Here is a 21,785-nt window from a genome sequence, read left to right as displayed (position 1 = left end):
AAAATCTTGTGACTAGTATGTCAAACCGCATATTTGAAGTCATTAAAAATTCAGGAAGCTATACTAAATACTAAATGAGCGAAAAAACAAAATATTTTCTTTATTTTTTGTATATAACGCTAATGAGGCTAATTCTATTTTCTCCACAAATTGAATATTTTTAATTTTTTTTTCCATTTGGAATTAATTAAACATACCAATTTATAAACTTTTTAGTTGTAGTAGAAGTAACAAGAAATAAAGTAGATTTCATAATTGTTTACCTGCAATTTTTGTTAAATTAGAACAAAAAATAAAGGTGAGGCTAATTCTATTTTCTCCGCTGTATTTTAAAAAATTTTAAATATCAACTTGTACACACAAACATTTCCTTTTTTCATTAAGTATATGTAAAGCACCCGTCATTAATATTACACCCCACTCACATCACTCTGATTTTTACCAGCTCATATAAATCGTATTATTTGCGGACTAAAATTTATTTTTATTTGCAATTATTTTTTATTTGTTATATCGTTTTATATCGTACAATGTAGTAAAATAGACTATTTAATAATTTATACGGAACAGAACGGCTTCCGCGCAACAACAATTTTTTTTTTACAAAATAAAAACAAATCAAGAAAATGGCGACTGAAAGCACATATCGCTGCATTGAGGAATTGGATGTCTTCACTGTCCCCCATTGCAGGATGAAACATTTGCTAAAAAGGCTAGTAGGAAAGGTTAGTTTTTTCTTTTTTATATATATAAATGTAAATTTTAAAATTGTTATTTTTATTTCTTTGCAGCTACACAGTTGTTAGATAACATCAAGTAACAAACGAAAGTTTTTCCATTCACAATCTACTGCTGCAAAAATAAGTCTTAAAATTACTTTTATTTCTATATTATAAACCACGATCCTTTAATCCTTATTTTGCATCACATTAGATGAAATACTATTTCTTTGTATGCGTTTTTATTATTTTGGTTTTTTTAATAAGGCACTAACTTTATTCATTTCTTCTTAAAAATTTGTTTTAACTACAAACAATATCAGCTTTAAAAGTTTCAGTAATTCAATTTTATTAAGATTTTATCTTGATAGATTTAACTATCTTTTGATCTTAAACTAAGTTTAACTGTTAATTTTCATTTTCATGGCTGGCTAATATAGTTTTATGGCTTGCCAGACAGTTACAGCAATGAAAGATAACTTCCCCATGCCAAACCCTCAGATGATGTAGTGGTAAGTGATCTGGGTTAAAATTTGACCTGCTGGGGTTGGGTTTAATAAAAATAGCCGGGGCTGGATTTGTGACCAAGGCTGCATAAACATTGATACATCCTTAAGTATATTTTTTAAATTCGAGCATTATGTTTTATCTTATATATATGCATGTTTATTTGTATTATATATAATGATACATAGATGATAAATATAAATAACATGATTATAATGATGATGATGATGATCATCATCATCTTCATTAATCTTGAGCATTTTCATTTCTTTACTAAATTTCACTCATACCGTATGTAACATACTCTCCGTTCAAGTTTTCTTCTACCATTTTCTCCTGAGGCTGCTACCTCTCTAAATAATGATACCCAAACGACTTTAATCTTCTATAAAAAATATTGTTGTTTTTCTTTATTTATGATATTATCTTTATTTATGATTATTACTTCTTGTCTTGTTAGAGTCATAAGACTCATCCATCTGATCATCTTCTCTTTTGCCCAATACTACACCATATAAATACTAAAGTGTATACAAATATGTAAAAATATTGAAGCCTAACATTCCATTTCTAATTCATGGGTTTGATCTTAATATTTCTCCTCAGAATATGGCAGTGTTGTTTGCATAGAACTTTTCCTCTATACTCTTCAAGCATTTATACTTGAAAAGTATAGAGGAAATATTCTTCAAGCCATTACAGTTAAATCTATTGTTAGACATCAAAATCACTCTGGCTTCAATGGTTAAATCAATTCTCAATTTTAATATTCTACGGCTTTTGGTTTAGTCAATATTTCCATCATAGTCTTAGAAATGTGCTCACCAGAATTTTCTTCAATCCTTGCTAAACTATTATTAAGTACTAAGTTCCAATTTTAAAAAACTCAAGAAAACGCTCTGACCTCTCCAACTATCCTACGGTTCATCTTTTTTCTAGTATTAGTTTCTTCAAATGAAAGTTTTAAGATTATTCAATTATTTCTTTCTAACTGCAGTATTAAAGTCATTTTTGAAGGCCTACACTCTTATCTCATTTCCAGTAACTTTAGAAGTATCTCTACCCCTGTATTGTTTCTTATTTACAATAACAGTCTACCTGACAATTTTAGAAACAACAGCTGACTTTTAATCTGATGCCAGAGCACTGCAAAGGCAAAAAAAAGATCCTGCTGAAGAAAATTGGCACTTTTTGCGAGTGCAATTCTCTAATTCTTGTCTATTTTGCACTTTTACGTTGTGCCATTCTGTACGTGGAAGTCTGTACACTTTTGACTTTGCAGCGCGCCCTAGGGCCAAAAAGAACTTGCTGAAAGAAAATTGGCACTTTTTGCAAGTGCATAATCTTCGAACAAACAGCTGACTTTTAATCTGATCTTTCTTCTATAACAGTTTGGGGCATGCAGTGGGTTATGAATTTTAACTCCAACAAAACTTAGTTGTATACTGCAAACATTTATTGCAACGTTATTGACATTCCTATATTGATGAATAAGAACCCTCTCACTCTCAGACAAGGTACAATAACACATTGTAAATGTAGCTGGACTTGCTCTATCTTCCAAGCTTGAGTCACTCACCTATTATTATAAGGTTGCATCTCTTTCTTTTTTCTACAAATGCTATCGTGGTTGTTGCTCAAACAAGCTATTATCTCTAGTTCGAATAACCATAACTCGTTTTTAAAATAAAAAATGCTTAGCATATTAGCTTAATGTAAATTTAATATCATAAAATTCTTTTTATTTTTTTATTTTTTAAAGACATCAAAACTACTACAATAAATTTCCACAAAATTTCCACTTTTTGGGATTTTATAAAAAAAACTTTTTTTATAAAAATTATTATTATTTTTTTTAAATTGTTTCTGTTTTCAAGAGACTTTTTGGTACGATCAGATTTAAAATTGTAGCATAAAATTTTTTGAAAAATTTCAATCAAGAATTGCAGAATTTTTTTTACATCACTAATCTCTTATATGTAATTCATTTGTTCTTATCAATTCAATAGGATAAAAAATAAAAAAATTAAGCAAGGCATAAACACTGGAAAGTGGTAAAAAAAAGTTGGAACAAAAGGAGGATGTGTCAAAGAGGCTTAAGGTGGTTTGGGCATGTAGAATGTAAAGATGCAGATAGTTTGGAATCAGCATGTAGAGAGTTAACATTTCCCGATAAAAAATTAGAATTCAGAATTATCTAAATCTTTATATCACACTAATTGTTGTTGAACAGAAAAACAATAGATTGATTTTTACATTTTTTTTGACAATGTTGTTCATAAAGTTAATAAAATGTTTCAAGTAATGTTGAAGTTTTTAGACAAATACAAATAAAATTTAGCTGATTGTAGAGGAGAATCTTATAACAATCCCAATAATATGGCTGACAGTTGTCTAAGTGCCAAATCTTTATGTATAAATTTCTTTTGCTTTGAAAATTTGCATACAAATATTATAAATATCATCTTTTTTTCATTAAAAAAGGTTTTAAAAATAATTATATAAATAAAAAATAAAAAAAAGACCTTTTTATATATTTTTTTCAAAAATAATCGCTTTTATGTATAGGGTTTTAAAATTCAAAAAAGATTAAAAAATCGAGCCAGTTCTTTTTTGGTAAATAAAGTGCGTTTGATGCAAATTGTGACAATATATATATATATACATATATATATACATATATATATATATATATATATATATATATATATACATATACATATATATATATATATATATATATATATATATATCATTATTTTTTTTTTTTTTTTTTTTTTTTGACAGATTGAGTTGACAGACTTTTCCAGCAGCGAAGCCTTTTCAGATATGTTAACTGAGCTATATGAGACATTTACAGAGTTAAAACAACATGAAGAAATTGAGAACAAGTACATTATGCATATTTTGAAAAGAAAACTTGAAGGAGAAGCTTTAAAAAAGCTTCTCATTCATTTACATGCTCATAGCCACATTGCTGATATTCTGAATCAAATAAATAAGACAAATAAAAAACTACGAAGTGGAAAATATATGGATATGCAACAAAAAGGTACTAAGTTGAATGCTAAACTGCATTCTTTCTACAATGACTATGTTCCACATATGATTGAAGAAGAGCAGGTAATGCCTCAATTTTTATTTATTGATTGTTCATAACATTAAAAAATGTTTTTGCAAAATTAATTTTCTCTCATTGCTTTATATTTATCAAAGTTTTTAAATTAACTTTTAAAAACTTTTTTACCCTTTAAAAATTTTACCATAGTAATCTTACTTACCTATTTTTTAAATAATTTTTATTACCTATTTACTAGTTTTAATTCATCTTATTTTTTGTGTTCTTTGTTCTTGTTTCTTTAAATATATTTGTTAACCATCATGCTTATTAAATATCATCTTAACTTAATCACCTTCTGAGCCATTTAGGCTGCATCATGCTTTTTAGATGAAATTATTCCTTCTCTAAGCTTATTTGAATATAAATTAGTATCTAGAACTGTTGCCTATAAAGCCTATGGAAATACGAAAGTTAAATTTTTTTGCCAACTTGTTTATCTGGTATTGCTAGTTTTCTACAAACAGTTGAAATATTATTTCATAATTCAAAACAGACTCTTTGTCAAATGCTTTTTCAAAATTCAAAACAGACTCTTTGTCAAATGCTTTTTTCAAAATTCGAAAGAGTCTGTTTAATTTTGTTCAAAAAAAAACAGTTTTTGTGTTTTCTTGAGCTTTTTTAATCAAAAGATTGTTGTGGATTTTAAGCATTTAGAAGTTGTATAATCATCGGTTGTTTGATGATGATCATTAATCATTGAAGTTGAATAGTCATTGATTTTATCAAAGCTAGACATAAGCTGCTGTGTACTATGCGTTGCTCAATGAGGAAATAGGCTTATAAATACAGAAGCATTCAAGATATTGAGCTGATTTTTTTACAAGACATCAAATTTTTGTTTATATTTCTATATTTAAAAGAAAAATATCCGGTTTTTATAAAAAAATAGTTTACTGTAATTTTTTTGTTGGTTCATCCGGATTAATTCCTCACTCTCTAAATTTCCTCTCTGGAAAATTACATTAGTCCGGATATTTTTATTCAAAAAACAGTAGGCACCAATATTTTATAGAATTTTACAAACTATATCATTAACACAATTTAATAATAAACAATATCATTAAACATAAACTTATTAAATTAATAAACAAATCTGCTATCATCTGATTTTTCGTTCTTCAGTTTCTTACAAAGTTTCTCAATGTTCTTATAGATGTTTTTAATAACTTGAAGCTATGAAAAGTTTTTTTAAAAATTCAACACAGAACAGCTTATCAGTATACTATTTTAGTTTGTGGTATAGATCTTTCTAGATTAGTTAATTACTAGTTAAAATTTATTAAATTATTTCTTGAATATTTTTTAAAAACAAAAAACAACAAAACTTTGAATTGTTATTATAAACAATATTGAGATTTCTTTACTAAAAAAAAAAATAAACAAAAGTAGTCTAAATTATTAACAATAGCATCACATTCAAAAAAACACTTAATATCAAATGCCACAAACAAATAATTAACTTATTTCTAGTGTTTTCTGCCAAGAAAGTTAGATGTGCATGACTAACTCGTGCAATTTTGCTTTCTTGTTTATTATCTTAAGTATCCTCCAACATATAGGAGGATACATAAAATACATCATAAAAGAAGCACCATGAGTTATATGTGCAGAATGTGACACAGGTATGGTTTTTCTAAATGTGTTATTAATAATGAATGCAAATAGATATTCAGATTTATGATTGAAAATCTATATATTCAGTCTTGTAGTCATGCTGTTTATATCAATGAGTAAATCTCGAAACAACTTATTTATTCACATTTAGGTGTTCTTTGAGGTACACTATAAATAATAAAAAATATATTAAAGCATATACAACACCAACAAAAATGTCAAACTTAGAACTGTTTTTATGAAACATAGTAAAAGCAATATGTGTGTGTGCGTGTGTATGTCTATATATTTATATCGTTGGTATACAAGGGAAAAGTCCATTTTTGGCAGTATGCAGTTATACCACCATTTAGTATTTTAAATTCTCTTCCGTTTCACACAAATTTAATAAATCAATTATTAATGAGTTATAAAGATCTTTTATTTCAACCAGTACACAAAAACTTATTTTAACTATTATGCAAAAACGTTCATTATCTCAAAATCTGTTATCTGTTTTTCGACTTGCATTTCCCTTGTATAATGATGATGTATATACATATATATATATATATATATATATATATATATATATATATATATATATATATATATATATATATATATATATATATATATATATATATATATATATATATATATATATGATATATATATATATATATATATATATATATATGATATATATATATATATATATATATATATATATATATATATATATATATATATATATATATATATGTATATATATATATATATATGTATATATATATATATATATATGTATATATATATATATATATATATATGTATATATATATATATATATGTATATATATATATAGGGAGATATATAAATTTATGCACTCCTGCTTATAATGTATCCATAAGTGTGAAGTAGTAAATCACCTGCTTTTAGTTTATGCTCACTCTGTTTGATAAGTTGATAACTCTGTTTAATCAGACTTTCTTATTAACTGCTGTTCCTCATATGTCCTAATCTATATTTCAGGATCTTTTTCTAATCTTTTATATATTATTTGTTATTATTTAAAAAGTTATGAATTGTATTTATTTAGCATTATATATATATACATATATATAAATATATATATATATATATATATATATATATATATATATATATATATATATATATATTTATATGTGTAAATATATATATTTATATTTACAAATATATAAATAAAAATCAGGCTTGGTCAGGAAGTGGAGCAATCACTCTCAAATGCTGACCACGGAAATAATGTTTGGTTGCTAAAAACTGGCCAGGTGTTTTAGTTGTTTTAAGAACATTTAAGTTTATGTATGTCCTTAAATTTTCGTTTTACGTGTGTGTGTGTGTGTGTGTGTGTGTGTGTGTGTGTGTGTGTGTGTGTACTCTCAAGTGCTTAATAGAAGTGGGTGGGGTGGATGTTTATAAATTAATTTTTAGAAAGTTTTCCCATCTACCCTAAGCTCATTAAGCCCTCCCCCCCCCCCCCTTGTTTATTAGTATTTAGTTGTTATCAACAAAAAAATTATTTCTCAAAACTAAAACCAAAATTTAAGTGAAAATTGGCCTTACGAATTAAAAAACATACTAGTGACTGATAAGTATCGAAACTTTCAGACTAAAATTCCCACCCACCCTTTTATTTCTATCCCCCTTGTATTAAGGACTCGAGAGTAACAGACAATATTGTTTCACCCTCTAGGACACTTCAGTAATGTAATGATTTTAAGGGACTAAATCTATGCAATAAAACTAGAAAACTGTTTTGTGCACAAACTACAGAAATAGTGGGCAAACAGCAATTACGCATCCCATAAGGAGACAGCTCAACAAAACTACAAGTTAAGGAGCTATATCCAACATTAGATAATATTGTTTCACAACACAAACATACTTACATGTGTGAGTGCAATGGTGTACTGAGTATTTATTACTAGTTTTTCAGCTTTCCATTTCGGAAGACCCATTTTAAAATCTATTCCTGCAGCCTCTAGAGGGTGAAAGAGTTTTTTAGTAATAAAAAGATTCTGGCATCACCATACATGCTGTCTGCTGTTCATAATTTTGGATCTAACCAATCCATTGATTCGAATATGGGATTTAACAGCGAACTAAATCTATTGTTTATCAATGAAAGAGTGATGTCGATTGCTGATTTTCAGCAATCGCCATCACTCTTTCATTGATAAACAATAGAACTAAGACATTCCAAGTTAAGATTAACCATGTTGCGGAGCTCAATCTTAACAAACTCTGGATTGGATTTTTTTCAATTCGTAGCCTTCTTTGAAACATGAAGAAAAAAGATTAGTTGTACCATCTTTTTCTTTGATTCTAAACTTTAGTAAATATGAATCAATAATATCATTGATACCTTTGTTGCTAAATTTGTTTAAGCTAGCCTTAGTTACATCCACTGCTGGTTTTAGTTCATTCACCTTTAACATTTTCTTTTTAAAAACCAACGATCATGGAGATAATTTTCTAAAATATCCAAATAATTACAAACTATACATAATAGTCTGTATTCATGCAACCGTTTGGATATACTAGAAATCTTAGCATGCATAACTGCTTTGGTGTCGCAATCTGCAAGAGCGTTTTCAAAACCCACAATAAGCGAAGGTCAGTTATGTAATAGTCTTGTAAAGCCGCGTCTCCTGTGACTTATAACGCGCGTTTCCGATATTTTAGGCAAGTTGAAGTATGTAATATTCAAAGCCTCAGTAGCTTTTTTAACCGCGCTTTTTAATTTTCCAGAATTGTGAAATAAACTAAAAATGGAAATATAAGTGTTCATATAATATAAACTGCAATATATCTTTTACAGCACCTTTTATAGCTAATTCTAAACGGTGGTTTACGCAGTGAATTTTAATTAGCCACATTCTATTGTTTTTTAATTGTGTTAACACTCCGTTATAAATTCTAAAATTGAGGCTTGCTCTGATTCAACGCGCACAAGAATCAACTCTTTCTCATCCTTTATTTTTCTAGCCTGTGAGCCATCGGAGAGAATTGATAAAAAACTTTTACCATTGATGATTTTAACAACTTTTTCTTTTACAGCACTGGCAATGCAGGAGATATATTCACGTGCTAAAAAAAGAAATTAGAATAAAAAATATGTAAAAAAAAACTTTTTAAAAACAACATTTTAAAAATAGACTAAAAAGTAAAAAATAAACTATTTCACAGGACTCAAGGACTTTGTGTACATACACAACCTGAAATATCCATTAAAGTCAATGACTGAAATTATTGGGCATCAATAGGAGTGAGTTGTACTTAGTTGCCCAATATTTTTAGTCATTGACTTTAATGGATATTTCAGGTTGTGTATGTACACAAAATTTTTGGTTTCGTGAAATAGTTTATTTTTTACTTTTTAGTCCATTTTTAAAATGTTGTTTTTAAATAGTTTTTTTTAAATATTTTTTACTTTTTAGTCCATTTCTAAAATGTTATTTTTAAAAAGTTTTTTTATATATATTTTTTATTATTTAACAGCGATTCTATTTATTTACGCTAAACTAAAGCTCTAAAAGTTTGTTGTTTGTTTTAATTACAATTAACGATTTCTTTTATTTACGCTAAGGGATCATCCATAAATTATGTAACACAAAATTAAACTTACAGACAAAAGACAAAGGATTAAAATTTTTCCCTCGCAGTGTCATTAATTAAATTAAGTATATCAACAACCTTTAAAGTCCCGCAAAATTCGCCATGCCAAAGAGCAAAATGATCTCTCACTTATATTTTTTAAATAAGTTTTGCGTTGCGTAATTTATGGACGATCCCTAAACTAATGCCTGGTTAGGGTTGTTTGTTTTAGTTACTTTTTTAAATGATTTCTTTTATTATTATGCTGACCTTGTGTTTGTTTTGCACGGACACCAAAAAAATAAAAAATAAACAAACCGACAAGAAAGCAAGTTAAATAAAATGTTGTTAAAAAAATTAAAAATCATTTAGAAAAAAAAAGATTGCAAAAGTTATAAAAAAATCAATAACCTGCTTTATTGTTGCATTTTCCTTCTTAAAGAAGTACACCATTAATTCTTTGACATTTTATCAGCGCCTCGAAATGGCTATGTGGCATGCTCGGTTTAAGAGCCATTTTATAGGCAGTTCTTAACATCTTTGATAATGCATCGCGGCTGTTATGTGGTACCGAGTTTTCTTTATCAAGATTGGTGACTTGACTACTTCCAGGATCTTCAGAATACCCATTTTCAATTTGTACTGCCAACCTATGACATTGTACTTTAAGATGGCGATCTACCTTTATTATTATCAAAAAAATTCACGGTTAAAATTAAATAATTCAATAAAAAGTCAGTTCTCTTTGCAAAGTAATAATATATAAGATAAATTCATGGCACATTATATAATACTTTATACATAATACTTTTAATGAAAAATAGTAAAATAACTATATTTATAAGTAAAAATTATGCTAAAATTATTACCTTGACTGTCAAATTAAAAAGTAAATCATTTTATTTTTACCTGATGTTTTGTCACCAAATAAGTTCCCTAAATAAAAAAATAATTCAACGCTCCTTTAACTAAAGTATCTTTTAATATAGCTGTTTTGTGCCTAGCACAAATCTTACACCATATTTTAACAACCAATCCATTTACTTTTGTGTACCCGATAACTGATTCTTTCCCCCAAGAAAGAAAAGTTTTTAAGTTCTTAGATATTGGTTTACTAGCTCTAAATTTTTTCGCTTCAGTTGATATTCTTACAAACTCGTTGTACTTAAAGTTACTTTTTTCTGTTTTAAATAATAATTAAAATTAGAAAACCAACTCACTAAACATCATCAGCAGTATTGTGAAGCAGTTCCACTTCCTCCTCATGAAGTATTTTTAACCATTTTAGTTGATTTCTATCTAGTTAATTTAATTTCTACTGTAACTCAATGATTTAATTATTTGATTTGTTCATCTTACTAAAAAGAATTGTTTCAAATATGTTAAACTTTTTAAAGTACTCGAAGCATAAAATAGTTGTTAAAAAAATTAACTTTTTTATTTATAAAATAATTTAGCATAAATAAAACTAAAACTAGCGTTAGTTTTATTAGAATCTTGTTGGAATTTTGGGGCTGGGGGCTATTTTTATTATGAAGGCCTTTTTTATGTACCACAGCTTAAAAATGACTTAAAAAAAGTTGTCTTGAATATTTTGGTGCCCCTAACATTGCGGGGCCCGGGGCTATAGTCCTCTCTAACCCCAATCCTCCTTAATCCAGCACTGGAAATAAGACACGAGTATATAAATAAAAATTATATTATACTCTCTGCATGGCCTACTATATAACACGGCCGGATTTGTTGCCTTGAACGCAAAAAATTAGTGGGCCGAAAAAACACGAGTTTGAAGTTTACAATGAACCGATTTAATAATCTTAAATTAAACTTTTTTTAATTCAAGTAATACTTTATTTTGCAATGCCAAAAAAGTGTTGTGTTGTTGGTTGTAGAAGTAATTATAAGCGAAAGATTGAAGAATGTTCCAGTAACAGCAACCACGTAACATACAAAACTGTGTTTAGTTTTCCTGATAGCAATCAGTTAGATCTTCGAAATTGTTGGATTAAGTTTGTCAACCGAGCTGATTGGAGCCCCACAGAAAACTCAGTTATATGTATCGATCATTTTGAAGATAAATATTTGAAAAGAGGTAAACGTATAACATTGAATTATTGCGAAAATCCTATACCAACAATTATTACCAACCAAAACATCCTATCAAAGCCATCTTTAATTCAATCAACCTCAGCTTTACGTAAGCCCCCTGCAGTTCGTATATATTCTCATCCTTTTCTCGATGAAACATACGATTTTAGAAAACATGATACAATTAAAAGCATTATAGATCTTAATGAAAGTTTTTGTCCAACAGGATTTTCATTTAAACTAGTTGATAACCGTGTGTTATTTCTTCGAATTTATTTCGACGACGGGGATGCTACTCCTAACATTGAGAGTATTACTATTGATAAAGACTTACATGTAAAGCTACATATGAAAGGTATCCCAGTTCCATTGCCTAAATGGTTTAGAGAAGGCAGTGTTTGTAAATTGACCAGTGCCAGTGTGCTTGTTAATTTTGTTTCTTATATGCATGAAGTTGCAAAGAACGTATCAAAAAGTGTATTATCAGATTTATATAAATTATCTCTTTATAAACCACAAGGATGTCCAATCTACACAAATGAAATCATTAGATTTTCTCTAATGCACAGATATACATCAAAACAGGCTTATACTTTGCTATTAGAAGAGTTTCCACTTCCTTCGTTGTCTTATTTAAAATCACTTTCAAAGGGTGGCATTGATCCATTATCAGGATTATTATTACTTTTGGAAAATGGTAGTATTAGTGCTGACTGTGTTGTTTTAATTGATGAGATGTATTTACAAAAATGTGTCCAATATCATGGAGGAAGTTTAATTGGTGCTGATGATGATGGTAATTTCTATTCTGTTATAATTGTGTTCATGGTGGTTAGCTTGAAAGAATCTATCCCCTTTGTAATTAAGGCCTGTCCAGAATTTCAAATTTCTGGTTCTATGATTAGTTCACATATAGAAGAAACGTTAGATACTTTATATAAAGCATCTTTTATTGTACGAGCTATAATAACTGACAATCATGCAACAAATGTTTCAGCATTTAAAATTCTACGTTTAAAGTTTGGTGAACAAGATAATGAAATATATTTTACTTTTATGGGACACCGGGTTTACAATTTATATGACAGTGTTCATTTACTGAAAAACATTAGAAATAATTTATTAAATTCAAAACGGTTTGTATTTCCACCTTTTGATTTTATTGAGTTTGATGATATTATTCATGTTGAAGCTGGAGAAATTTCTTGGAGTTTATTGCATAATGTTTATGAGAAAGATGAATTGTTACCTGCTAACTTAAAAAAAGCTTTCAAATTGTCTGCCCAAACTTTACATCCAGGAAACAACAAACAAAGTGTTCCTTTAGCTTTAAATATTTTTGATGAAACCACCTCTGCTGCAATCATCAGCTATTTTCCAAACGAAACTGCAGCTGCTGGATTTCTAAGGCTTATTAATATTTGGTGGACTATTTCTAATTCAAAGGTAATGTTTAATACAAACAATAGGATTGGTAATGCAGCTATTCCAGGTGACAAAAAGTCACAATTTTTTCGAGTTTTTGCAACATGGATTAATGAATGGAAAAACTTGCAGTTTCAAAGATGTAATAAGTATACTTTATCTGCTCAAACAACTAATGCATTAATTACAACACTGAAGGGTACTGCAAGTCTGATTGAAGATTTATTTTCAGAAGGATATAAATATGTTTTAACTAGCAGGTTTCAAACTGATCCATTAGAAAGACATTTCAGTAAATATCGACAAATGAGCGGTGGAAGATTTTTAGTCAGTTTACGTGAAGTTCAAAGCTCTGAAAAGATATTATGCATGAAATCCTTAATTAAAGCCAATATCAATTGTTGGACGAGCAATCTTAAACTTGATACAAAAATTGACAAAAATGAACTTTTAATAAAATTGGAAAAATATAGCAATGAAATTCAAGAGAATGAGCTTTGTCATGACTCTTACGAAGTTGCAATCAATATATCCGGTTACATCACGAAAAAGATTGGGGATAAATATAACAGTTCTAACTGTCTGAAATCATTAAGTTTCAATAAAGTCTCAACAGAATATCTGGAAATTCTTTCACGTGGTGGTTTAACAAAACCTTCCAAAGAATTAGCTAACTATGTTTGTAATGGGTTTATAATTCTGGACACTGTAAAGAAAATGTTATTAAAGTATTCCCATGATATAAAAAATGCATCCTTGCTAGCGCTAGAAAAATATCAACCAAGTGATAGTGATTTTATGTGTATAGAACATGAGGAATGGGGAAGGCATTTGGTAAACACAATTATTACCAACATATATTTTAACAATGAGCAACAAATTAAAAATGGAAACATTAGAAAAAATGAAGTTGCTGCCTTTAAAGTTCGACAAACCAAAAAAGACAAATGAATAAACCCATAACAACATAGTATATGTATATTGTTTTTTTGAGAAACAAAAGAAACTTGACTTGATTAATCTTTTTGTAATATATGTAAATGCTTTCAGTAAATGTGTACATTTAAAAATTATGCTAGTTTTACTAACATTTTTGTTAATTTTAGTTGTTTGAACCAATAATTTTAAGACTAAGATTTTGTAGATTAAAATTGATGGCTAAAATAGATTGTTCATTCGGCTTAATGCAATCATGATTTATTATTAGCTAACTGTTTTAGTGTTTGAAGGTTAAGAATTTTGGTAATAGTAATAATTATAGCTAAGAGCAAATTATTTAAATATTATTAATGTCTTTATAGAATTACCTTCAGGTTTTGATTCAAAAGCTAAAAACCTAAAATCGGACCACTAATTTTTTGCGTTCAAGGCAACAAGTCCGGCCGTGTTATATAGTAGGCCATGCTCTCTAATAAATAAAAAAACATTTGTTTCCTTATTAAGCAATCATAAGAAGTTACTTTATATAAAAAACGTTGCTTAATTTTATAAAAAAATTATAAAAGAGCAATGTTTCAAAAATATTTGTTTTAAACATGGTTTATTTTGCTTTAAGTTATTTTGTGTTAAAAGTTATTTTCTTTTCTTAGTTTTTTTTTTTTTTTTTGTAATAGTCTCTCATCGGTCCAATAATCATTTTTCTGCTTTTTTGTTTTTGTCTTTTGAAATGTTTTCAAAATGACTAAAAAATCTGGCCAGCTTTTCGCAACTAAATATTATTTCTGTAGTTAGTTTTTGAGAGCGATCGCTTCTGCTTTCCGACCAAGACTGATAAATATTTATATACATATATTATAATTTAATATTCATAGCTTATTTAACAATAATAATAACAACTTAATATATAAAATATGTTATACTCACAAGAGATACTTTATTGATTTTTGATGTTTTATATTTAGTTAGAAACAATTTTTTTCCTTTTCCACAAATTTTTATTAAATAAAAAGCCAGACTTTCAAAAATTTTTAACCATCATAAAGTGATAAAAACGTGAACTGCAAAAAAATAGCACATGCAAATACATTTTTGCTGGTGAAAATATGCCTTGAATGTTCCTTGTTAAAACATGCCTTGGAGGAAAATCATCAAACAAAAGTTTGCTGAGATTAAAAGTTGGCTGGTTTTATATTGCCATGTGGAAACATTAAACCACGCTTAACTTAAAAGTTATAATTAAAGACTAGGAACCAATGTACCGCTCCACGTCCAGTTTAATTTTTATATGTATTAACTAACCGGTTTTTTATAAGGTCCACTACAATGAATTGATTTTATACCTTGTTACTACAGAGGTAGCCAGAATTTCATTTTATTTCTAAAAAGTCTATTTATTGCAGAAAACTAATATAAAATATAAAAGTTAAAAGTTAAAAATATAAAAGTGAAAAATAAAAAACTTCCTCTGTAGTAACATGATCTAATCAATAAATCTTTACAGACACTCAAAAACAATGGTACAAAGATTTTTTTTTTCTTTTCTTGGATTTTAATTTACAAAATGTATCATTTATTTGATAATATGTAAAAAAATTGAGGAAATTTGGATATTATTGTATGTAACATAAAGATTTAGTGAAAACCCAGGTTTTTTTACCCCTGAAAATCCCGCACTTAAAAAGGCAAATTTAAAAAAATTTGAAACAAACATTTTTTTTTAAATAATGCTAACTTATTTCAGTTAAAAAATATTAAAAATAATAAAATTTAAATTTTTTTTCAAAAAAGTAAGTAAAATCCTATTTCCGCTTCGCAACTCATAGTGCTGTGGCTTAGAGTGGTTAGAGTTATAGTTTAGACCTCAAAATTCCAAGGTTTGATATCGGCTCTAGACATATAAGCAGTATTGGTGACAAAGTTAAATGATTGAGGCAGATGATTGGACAGTTAAATGGCAGATGATTGAGCAGAATTAGTAGGTAGTTTATTAAGGAAAAAAAGAAGTTTGAAGTCTGTAACAAAATTCATATAAAAGTTTAAAAATATGTCAAACCATTAGAAACATGTTTAAACAGAGATGATGAATTTCTATTTTGTTAACATTTTTTATAAAAACTTCATTGCATGAAAAAAATGTTTTATATACAAGCCTCAATCCAGTGCAACCTCAATCCAATGCAACCTTAATCCAATCCAACTCTTTCATAAACTACTTCTTTTTCAATCAATTTTACCTTTTGTCCTAGAAAGATTTGACAACTACTAATCCCATAAAGTCTTCAATATATCTAAAAGCATACAAGAAGTACCTTCCTTCATACCTTCAACCTTCCTTCATACCTTCAGCCTTCCTTCATACCTTGAGTCTTCCTTCATACCATCAGTCTTCCTTCATACCATCAGCCTTCCTTCATACCTTCAGCCTTATATAACACTAATAAAATCATAATTCATTGCATAATATTTATTGTTTAGGTTAATCAATATTATAAAAATATCAGCTAGTTTTTTTATAAAAGTACTGTATAAATGTATGGTATGCAAGCCAATTGTGTTGATTCATTTAGAGTAAATTATTGAGGAGACAATTTTTATAATTAACTTTGTTATTTACTCTTAACACCTTTATGATGAGATTTAGAGGCAGCCATTGTATAATAGTTTTAATAGAACAATAATGTTGTGTTTAATAGGTGTTGCAACCAATGTTACTGAAGTATGTTTCACCAGGGGAGTTAAAAAATATAAAAAATGTTGTTCTTCAGTTGCATAAAAGTCAAAAACTTGAGGAGGTTAATTCTTTGAATCTAAATTTATATTACAGTTTATAAGGTATTTATATGTTAACTAATTGGCTTAAACAGTTTAAATATTATTATTCCTTATTTCAAAAAAGAATATTGCATAACTTTGGAAAAGTTTTTAATTTTTTTTTATTTTAAAATTTTAGAAAATTCTTGATTTAGAAATTGAAAAAGAAGGTAAAAATTTTTTTAATTAGCATTCTTTAGGTAGTGTCAGTTTACTTCAGAGAAACCTTTAAACACAGAAACTTTTTAGTCATAATTAAGTAAAAATAAGTGAAAAGTATGTTTAGGTATAGACACAGCTTAGACATTTTTAGCTTATAGCATACCTATGTTTTTTTTGCCCAAGACTTGCAATATAAAGACTGTTTTGCAGCCTACATATTAGAATTTAACTATTTTGTATAAATATAGAAATAAAAAGTTTATTTTAATTTTTTTAAATTTTCATTTTTTGCAGCACTTAAAAGGTTGAATGATCAATTATAAATTTTTTACTTTAATTGTTGTTTGTAGATTCTAAAGTTTTTGATTTGCCAGTTGAACTTTTAATTAAAGTGTTTTCGTATCTTGGTCCTAAAGATTTATGCCACTGCTCACAGGTAGCTAAATTATGGAAATCTGTTGCAGTGGATGGTAGATTATGGGAAGTCCTTCACCCTATTCGATGGGCTAAAGGTGATTGGAGGTTTAGCTCAGTATCAAGTTCAGATGAAAACAACTGTGATTGCAGTCCAAACTATAAGTTGCAAACGTTTAATGAGTATTGTTATTATTTTTTGTGTCAAAAAAAAAACTTGAAGAAAGTTTAAAACATTCATATTTGCTTTTTAAATTTTTTTTTGTTTGACTTGACTAAAAATTGTTATATACCTGTTAATACATGTTTTAAAATTCCCCTTCATACAAATGTTTGATAACCAACCACCTTATTACACCCACCTACCCATCCCCCACGCCACTCTCACCCTCACATAATATGAAATGTTACTATGACTTTTAATTTTATTGAATTATAAAAAAAACATTTTGAATGTTTCTAGATATGAATCATTCAAATATTCAAATGATTATGAATCATACAGTGTTGAAAATGATGATGAAAATGATGAACAATTTAAAAAAGAAGTGAAAATATTAAATGGAATATCTTGTTATTTACTTCCTCATGTTGGAAGTTCTGTGAAATGTTTAGTATTGGAATGCAGCAAAGCTATTACAAATGGATTGGTTAGTTTTATTTAAATTTATTTACTTTAATTTTTTTACTTCTGTTACTTAAACTCTTGTTTGAATTTTAAAAGATTTTTAAAGTTTTTTTAAGTTTTATAAAATAAATATTTGTTACCTTTTTTTTCTTTTTAGCTGTTCCGAATTTTAACACAGTGTAAAAATCTTCAGTATTTTGATGTTTCACAAACCATTATATCTGACTTAGGTCTAATGGGGTATGTATCTTATGGGGAGGTAAATATGTAAAAAAAAAAAAAAAAATTAGCATGTAATTTTTAACTTGAACAAAAACATGCTGTAACATTTTAAAACCTGAGATGGCTACCATCATAATATTTCTGAAAAACATTTGCCCAAATTTTTGGAAGTTTTTATGGTCATTTTTTATTTATAACTTAACTTTTAAATAATAAGTTTTTTGAAAATGTTAATTTATTATATATAGTATAATGTATAATATATAATGTGTAATATATAATATACATTGTATGATATATATTATTACAAAATATATAATATATTTTCAATATATATAATATATTTTACAAAATATATAAGGTATTTTCATGAGTCTTTTTGTATTTTGCACCCTTAGTTATTAAATGCTCATTATGACTCCTTATTATATATTTTATTATTGTGGTATTATATATTACCATTTTCTCACATTTGTTATTGCAGTTTTTCATTTAGCAAAAAATCTTTATATATCTATTTAAAAAAAAAAAAATTTAATTTCTCGTTTAGCAAAAATCTGTTACGTAATTAAAAAAAAAATTTTAGCTGATTTTTTTTAGAAGAAAAATGAAAAACTAGCTTTAAAGTTGTAGCAAGCATCTAGGTTATGTTGCTGACAACTGTGTTTAGCAAGGGTCTAGGTTAGGTTGCTAGATAACTGTGTTTTGCAAGGGTCTGGGTTAGGTTGCTAGATATCTGTGTTTAGCAAGGGTCTAGGTTAGGTTACTGTCAACACTGTTTAGCAAAGGCCTAAATTAGGTTGCTGACAACGGTGTTTAGCAGGGGTCTAGGTTAGGCTTCGATCCAATATATGTCCAAAAAGTTAGTTTTATATAATTATTATCAGTTACTTATTTGAGCAATTCTTATTGTTAACTTAAAAAAAAATTTTTTCTCAAAAACTAAATTTGGAAATCGTTATTTAAAATGTTTTGGCGTATTTCCTACACATTGTTCTTAAATTATTTACAGAAAATTTTTTTAAATTAAACATTTTTATAAAATTTTCATCATTTTTTTAATTATCAAAATGTTTAGAGAGTTTGGTAACGATTTTCAAAAAGTTACCAAGCGCAACTAATACCCAGCAACAAACACAACAACTGCATCACCCACTAAATACTAGTCACATTAAGTAAAGCTTACTTAATGTGACTAGTATTTAAGGATTTTATTTAAAACCTAGTAAAAGTTGTTTGTTTAAACTTAGGTTATTTAAATCAGGCTGTCAGGAACTACGACATTTTGATGTATCTGGGTGTAAAAATATTACAGACAAAACTTTAGTGAAGTTATCAGCTTCTATTGGTAAAATGATAACTAAAAAATGTTGTGGATCTTTGTGTCAAGAAAAAGTCGTTCCAGCCAAAAGTTTTAATACTAGACTTTCTCCTAAAAAAAATCAATCAAGGCAATTGCAAACTTTAAGATTATCTGGCTGTTATAAAATTACTGATGTTGGGCTCAGGTATTTTTTACACAACTACTGATGTTTTAACAAGTAATTATTTGGTAAACGCTTTTCAGTATATATGTTGGTAAAGTTGATTAATTTAAAAACTTTTTTTTTTAAATAGAGCTCTTGCAAAGTATGGTGGTCTGCCTACCTTACGCCATTTAGATTTATCAGGTTGCATAAATTTGACTACGGAAGGCATTACCTTACTTGTTCGAACTTGTTTAGAACTTGAAGAGTTTTTTTATTGTGATAATTTGTCTGATGTTGATTGCAAAATTCAATCCCAAGGTTGTCAAAATAATGGTTGCGCCAATAGAGTCTGCTGTCGAACAATACCCGCTCGATCTTCATTTGATTTCTTAGGTTAAGTTATTTTGATCTATTTATTGTATAGTATTTTTACTTGTATTCAATTATCTTTATATTTTTACTTGTATTCAATTATCTTTCTAATCATCACCGTGTACAAATAATAAAATTATATTTATAGACAAAAAATAAATGTTTGCGTGTATTTAAAGTTAATCGGTAAACCTACAAAAAAAAATTGTTTTTTAATATGATTTGTTTTTGATTGTGTTTTATTTCTTGTATCTTGTATGCTTATGTATATTTGTATAATTATTTGCAATTAATTTGATTTTACCATTTTTACTTTGGCGTTCTTTGATTGCAAAAAATATTTTTTCAACTACTTTAAGGTTTTGGGACACTGTTTTTATGAACGCTATTTTTTATCACCATTTTGGGACAGTGTTTTTAAGAACGCCGTTTTTCCCATAATTTATAATCAATAATTATTTTTTATGATAATTATGAACTAATTCATAAATATTTCAACTTAAAAAATAGTTTTGGGTTTTGAAAAGTTTTCAGTAAAATACGATTATAGAGAACACGATAACCCACGATATAATTTTTGATATTTTAATTTTAATTTAGATGTAAAATACTGACACGCTTATAATTGTTGTTTTTTATTTTATCACTTCAATATATTTTTTTTATTTTTATGACAATATTGAAATGAAATATCAATATATTTCATTTCAATATTGTCATTTTCTCTGAAATAAAATTTTCTTATTAAAATAAAAACACGTGTTATAATAGCTAAAATGCTTGTTTGGTTGTTTAAAATGATTGAAAATGTTTCCAAATAAATAGCGCTCGTTGAAATTGTTTCCAAAATAAATTGCACTTGTTGATAATTTTCTTCCAAAATAAATGGTGGTTAGTTTCAAAAATTTTAACATCTTTTTTAATCTATTAATGATCAACTTTCAGTTTTATGTATGCGTTGTGAAATACTGCGGAAAAATTACAAATGAATGAGACCAGGCAATATTCTTATATTTCCTGATCTCACTCATTCACATTTTCGGATAGTTTTTAAAATAGCATTTAAAATATTATTTATGAGTCGTTTATGTGGTCTTACAGTGAAATGATGTAATAGTGTCGTTTATGTGGTCTTACAGTGAAATGATGTAATAGTGTCGTTTATGTGGTACTACAGTGAAAAGATGTTTAAGTGGTCTTACATTAATAAGTAGAGGTAAATATTTTTTGTACTATAAAAGTATAATCATGTTTTATGTTCTAAAACGGGGTTAGACACAAAAACTTTTGTTTTTTTATTTCGTCACCCTATCTGGACCCGAAAAATGGAAAATCTGTGCAAAAAACTGTTAATAATAAAACGAATAGTAGAAATTTTTGGTTTCAAAATTTATTTTGTAGTTCATAACAAAATTATCAATGTTTAAATTAATAAAATTTAGACAAAAAATTCATAACGACTCAATGTAGTTAAGTCACTTTTCAAAAAAATGCCGTCGATCGGCTATTAGTTTTTAATCAATCTATTTCCGTAGATATTTCCGTAAAATATCTGGTCTGCAAGGTAAACAATTAAATTGTTAAAAAGTAAAACATTTAAAATCTTACAGAGGACAACAAGCAAAGAAGATTTTATTTGTTATAAATTTAGTTGCAGCATTATCCTATAGGA

General features: G+C 27.3%; 1 protein-coding gene across 1 annotated transcript; it reads left to right on the top strand.

Moving 5' to 3' along the window:
• Positions 1-539: 539 nt before the first annotated feature.
• LOC100209760 (F-box/LRR-repeat protein 5) lies at positions 540-20,425 on the top strand. Its single transcript, XM_065818298.1, has 9 exons — positions 540-725; positions 4,014-4,349; positions 16,729-16,827; positions 16,986-17,016; positions 17,359-17,605; positions 17,886-18,072; positions 18,208-18,290; positions 19,523-19,780; positions 19,890-20,425. The coding sequence occupies exons 1-9, from the start codon at positions 627-629 to the stop codon at positions 20,137-20,139; spliced, it is 1,590 nt and encodes a 529-aa protein (XP_065674370.1). The 5' UTR covers positions 540-626; the 3' UTR covers positions 20,140-20,425.
• Positions 20,426-21,785: the final 1,360 nt, after the last annotated feature.

This window comes from Hydra vulgaris, chromosome 14, assembly GCF_038396675.1.
Source record: "Hydra vulgaris chromosome 14, alternate assembly HydraT2T_AEP".
Lineage (NCBI taxonomy): Eukaryota > Metazoa > Cnidaria > Hydrozoa > Anthoathecata > Hydridae > Hydra > Hydra vulgaris.
The sequence above is the reverse complement of the archived record's forward strand: the minus strand, read 5'-3'. Positions and strand labels throughout refer to the sequence as shown.

Bases quoted from the DNA above. Each gene is read 5' to 3' on its own strand.
- LOC100209760 (XM_065818298.1), top strand. From the start codon at position 627: ATGGCGACTGAAAGCACATATCGCTGCATTGAGGAATTGGATGTCTTC. The intron at 16,828-16,985 runs GTTAATTCTTTG...TTAAAATTTTAG, and splicing joins AAAGTCAAAAACTTGAGGAG to AAAATTCTTGATTTAGAAAT. The intron at 18,073-18,207 runs GTTAGTTTTATT...TTTTCTTTTTAG, and splicing joins AAGCTATTACAAATGGATTG to CTGTTCCGAATTTTAACACA.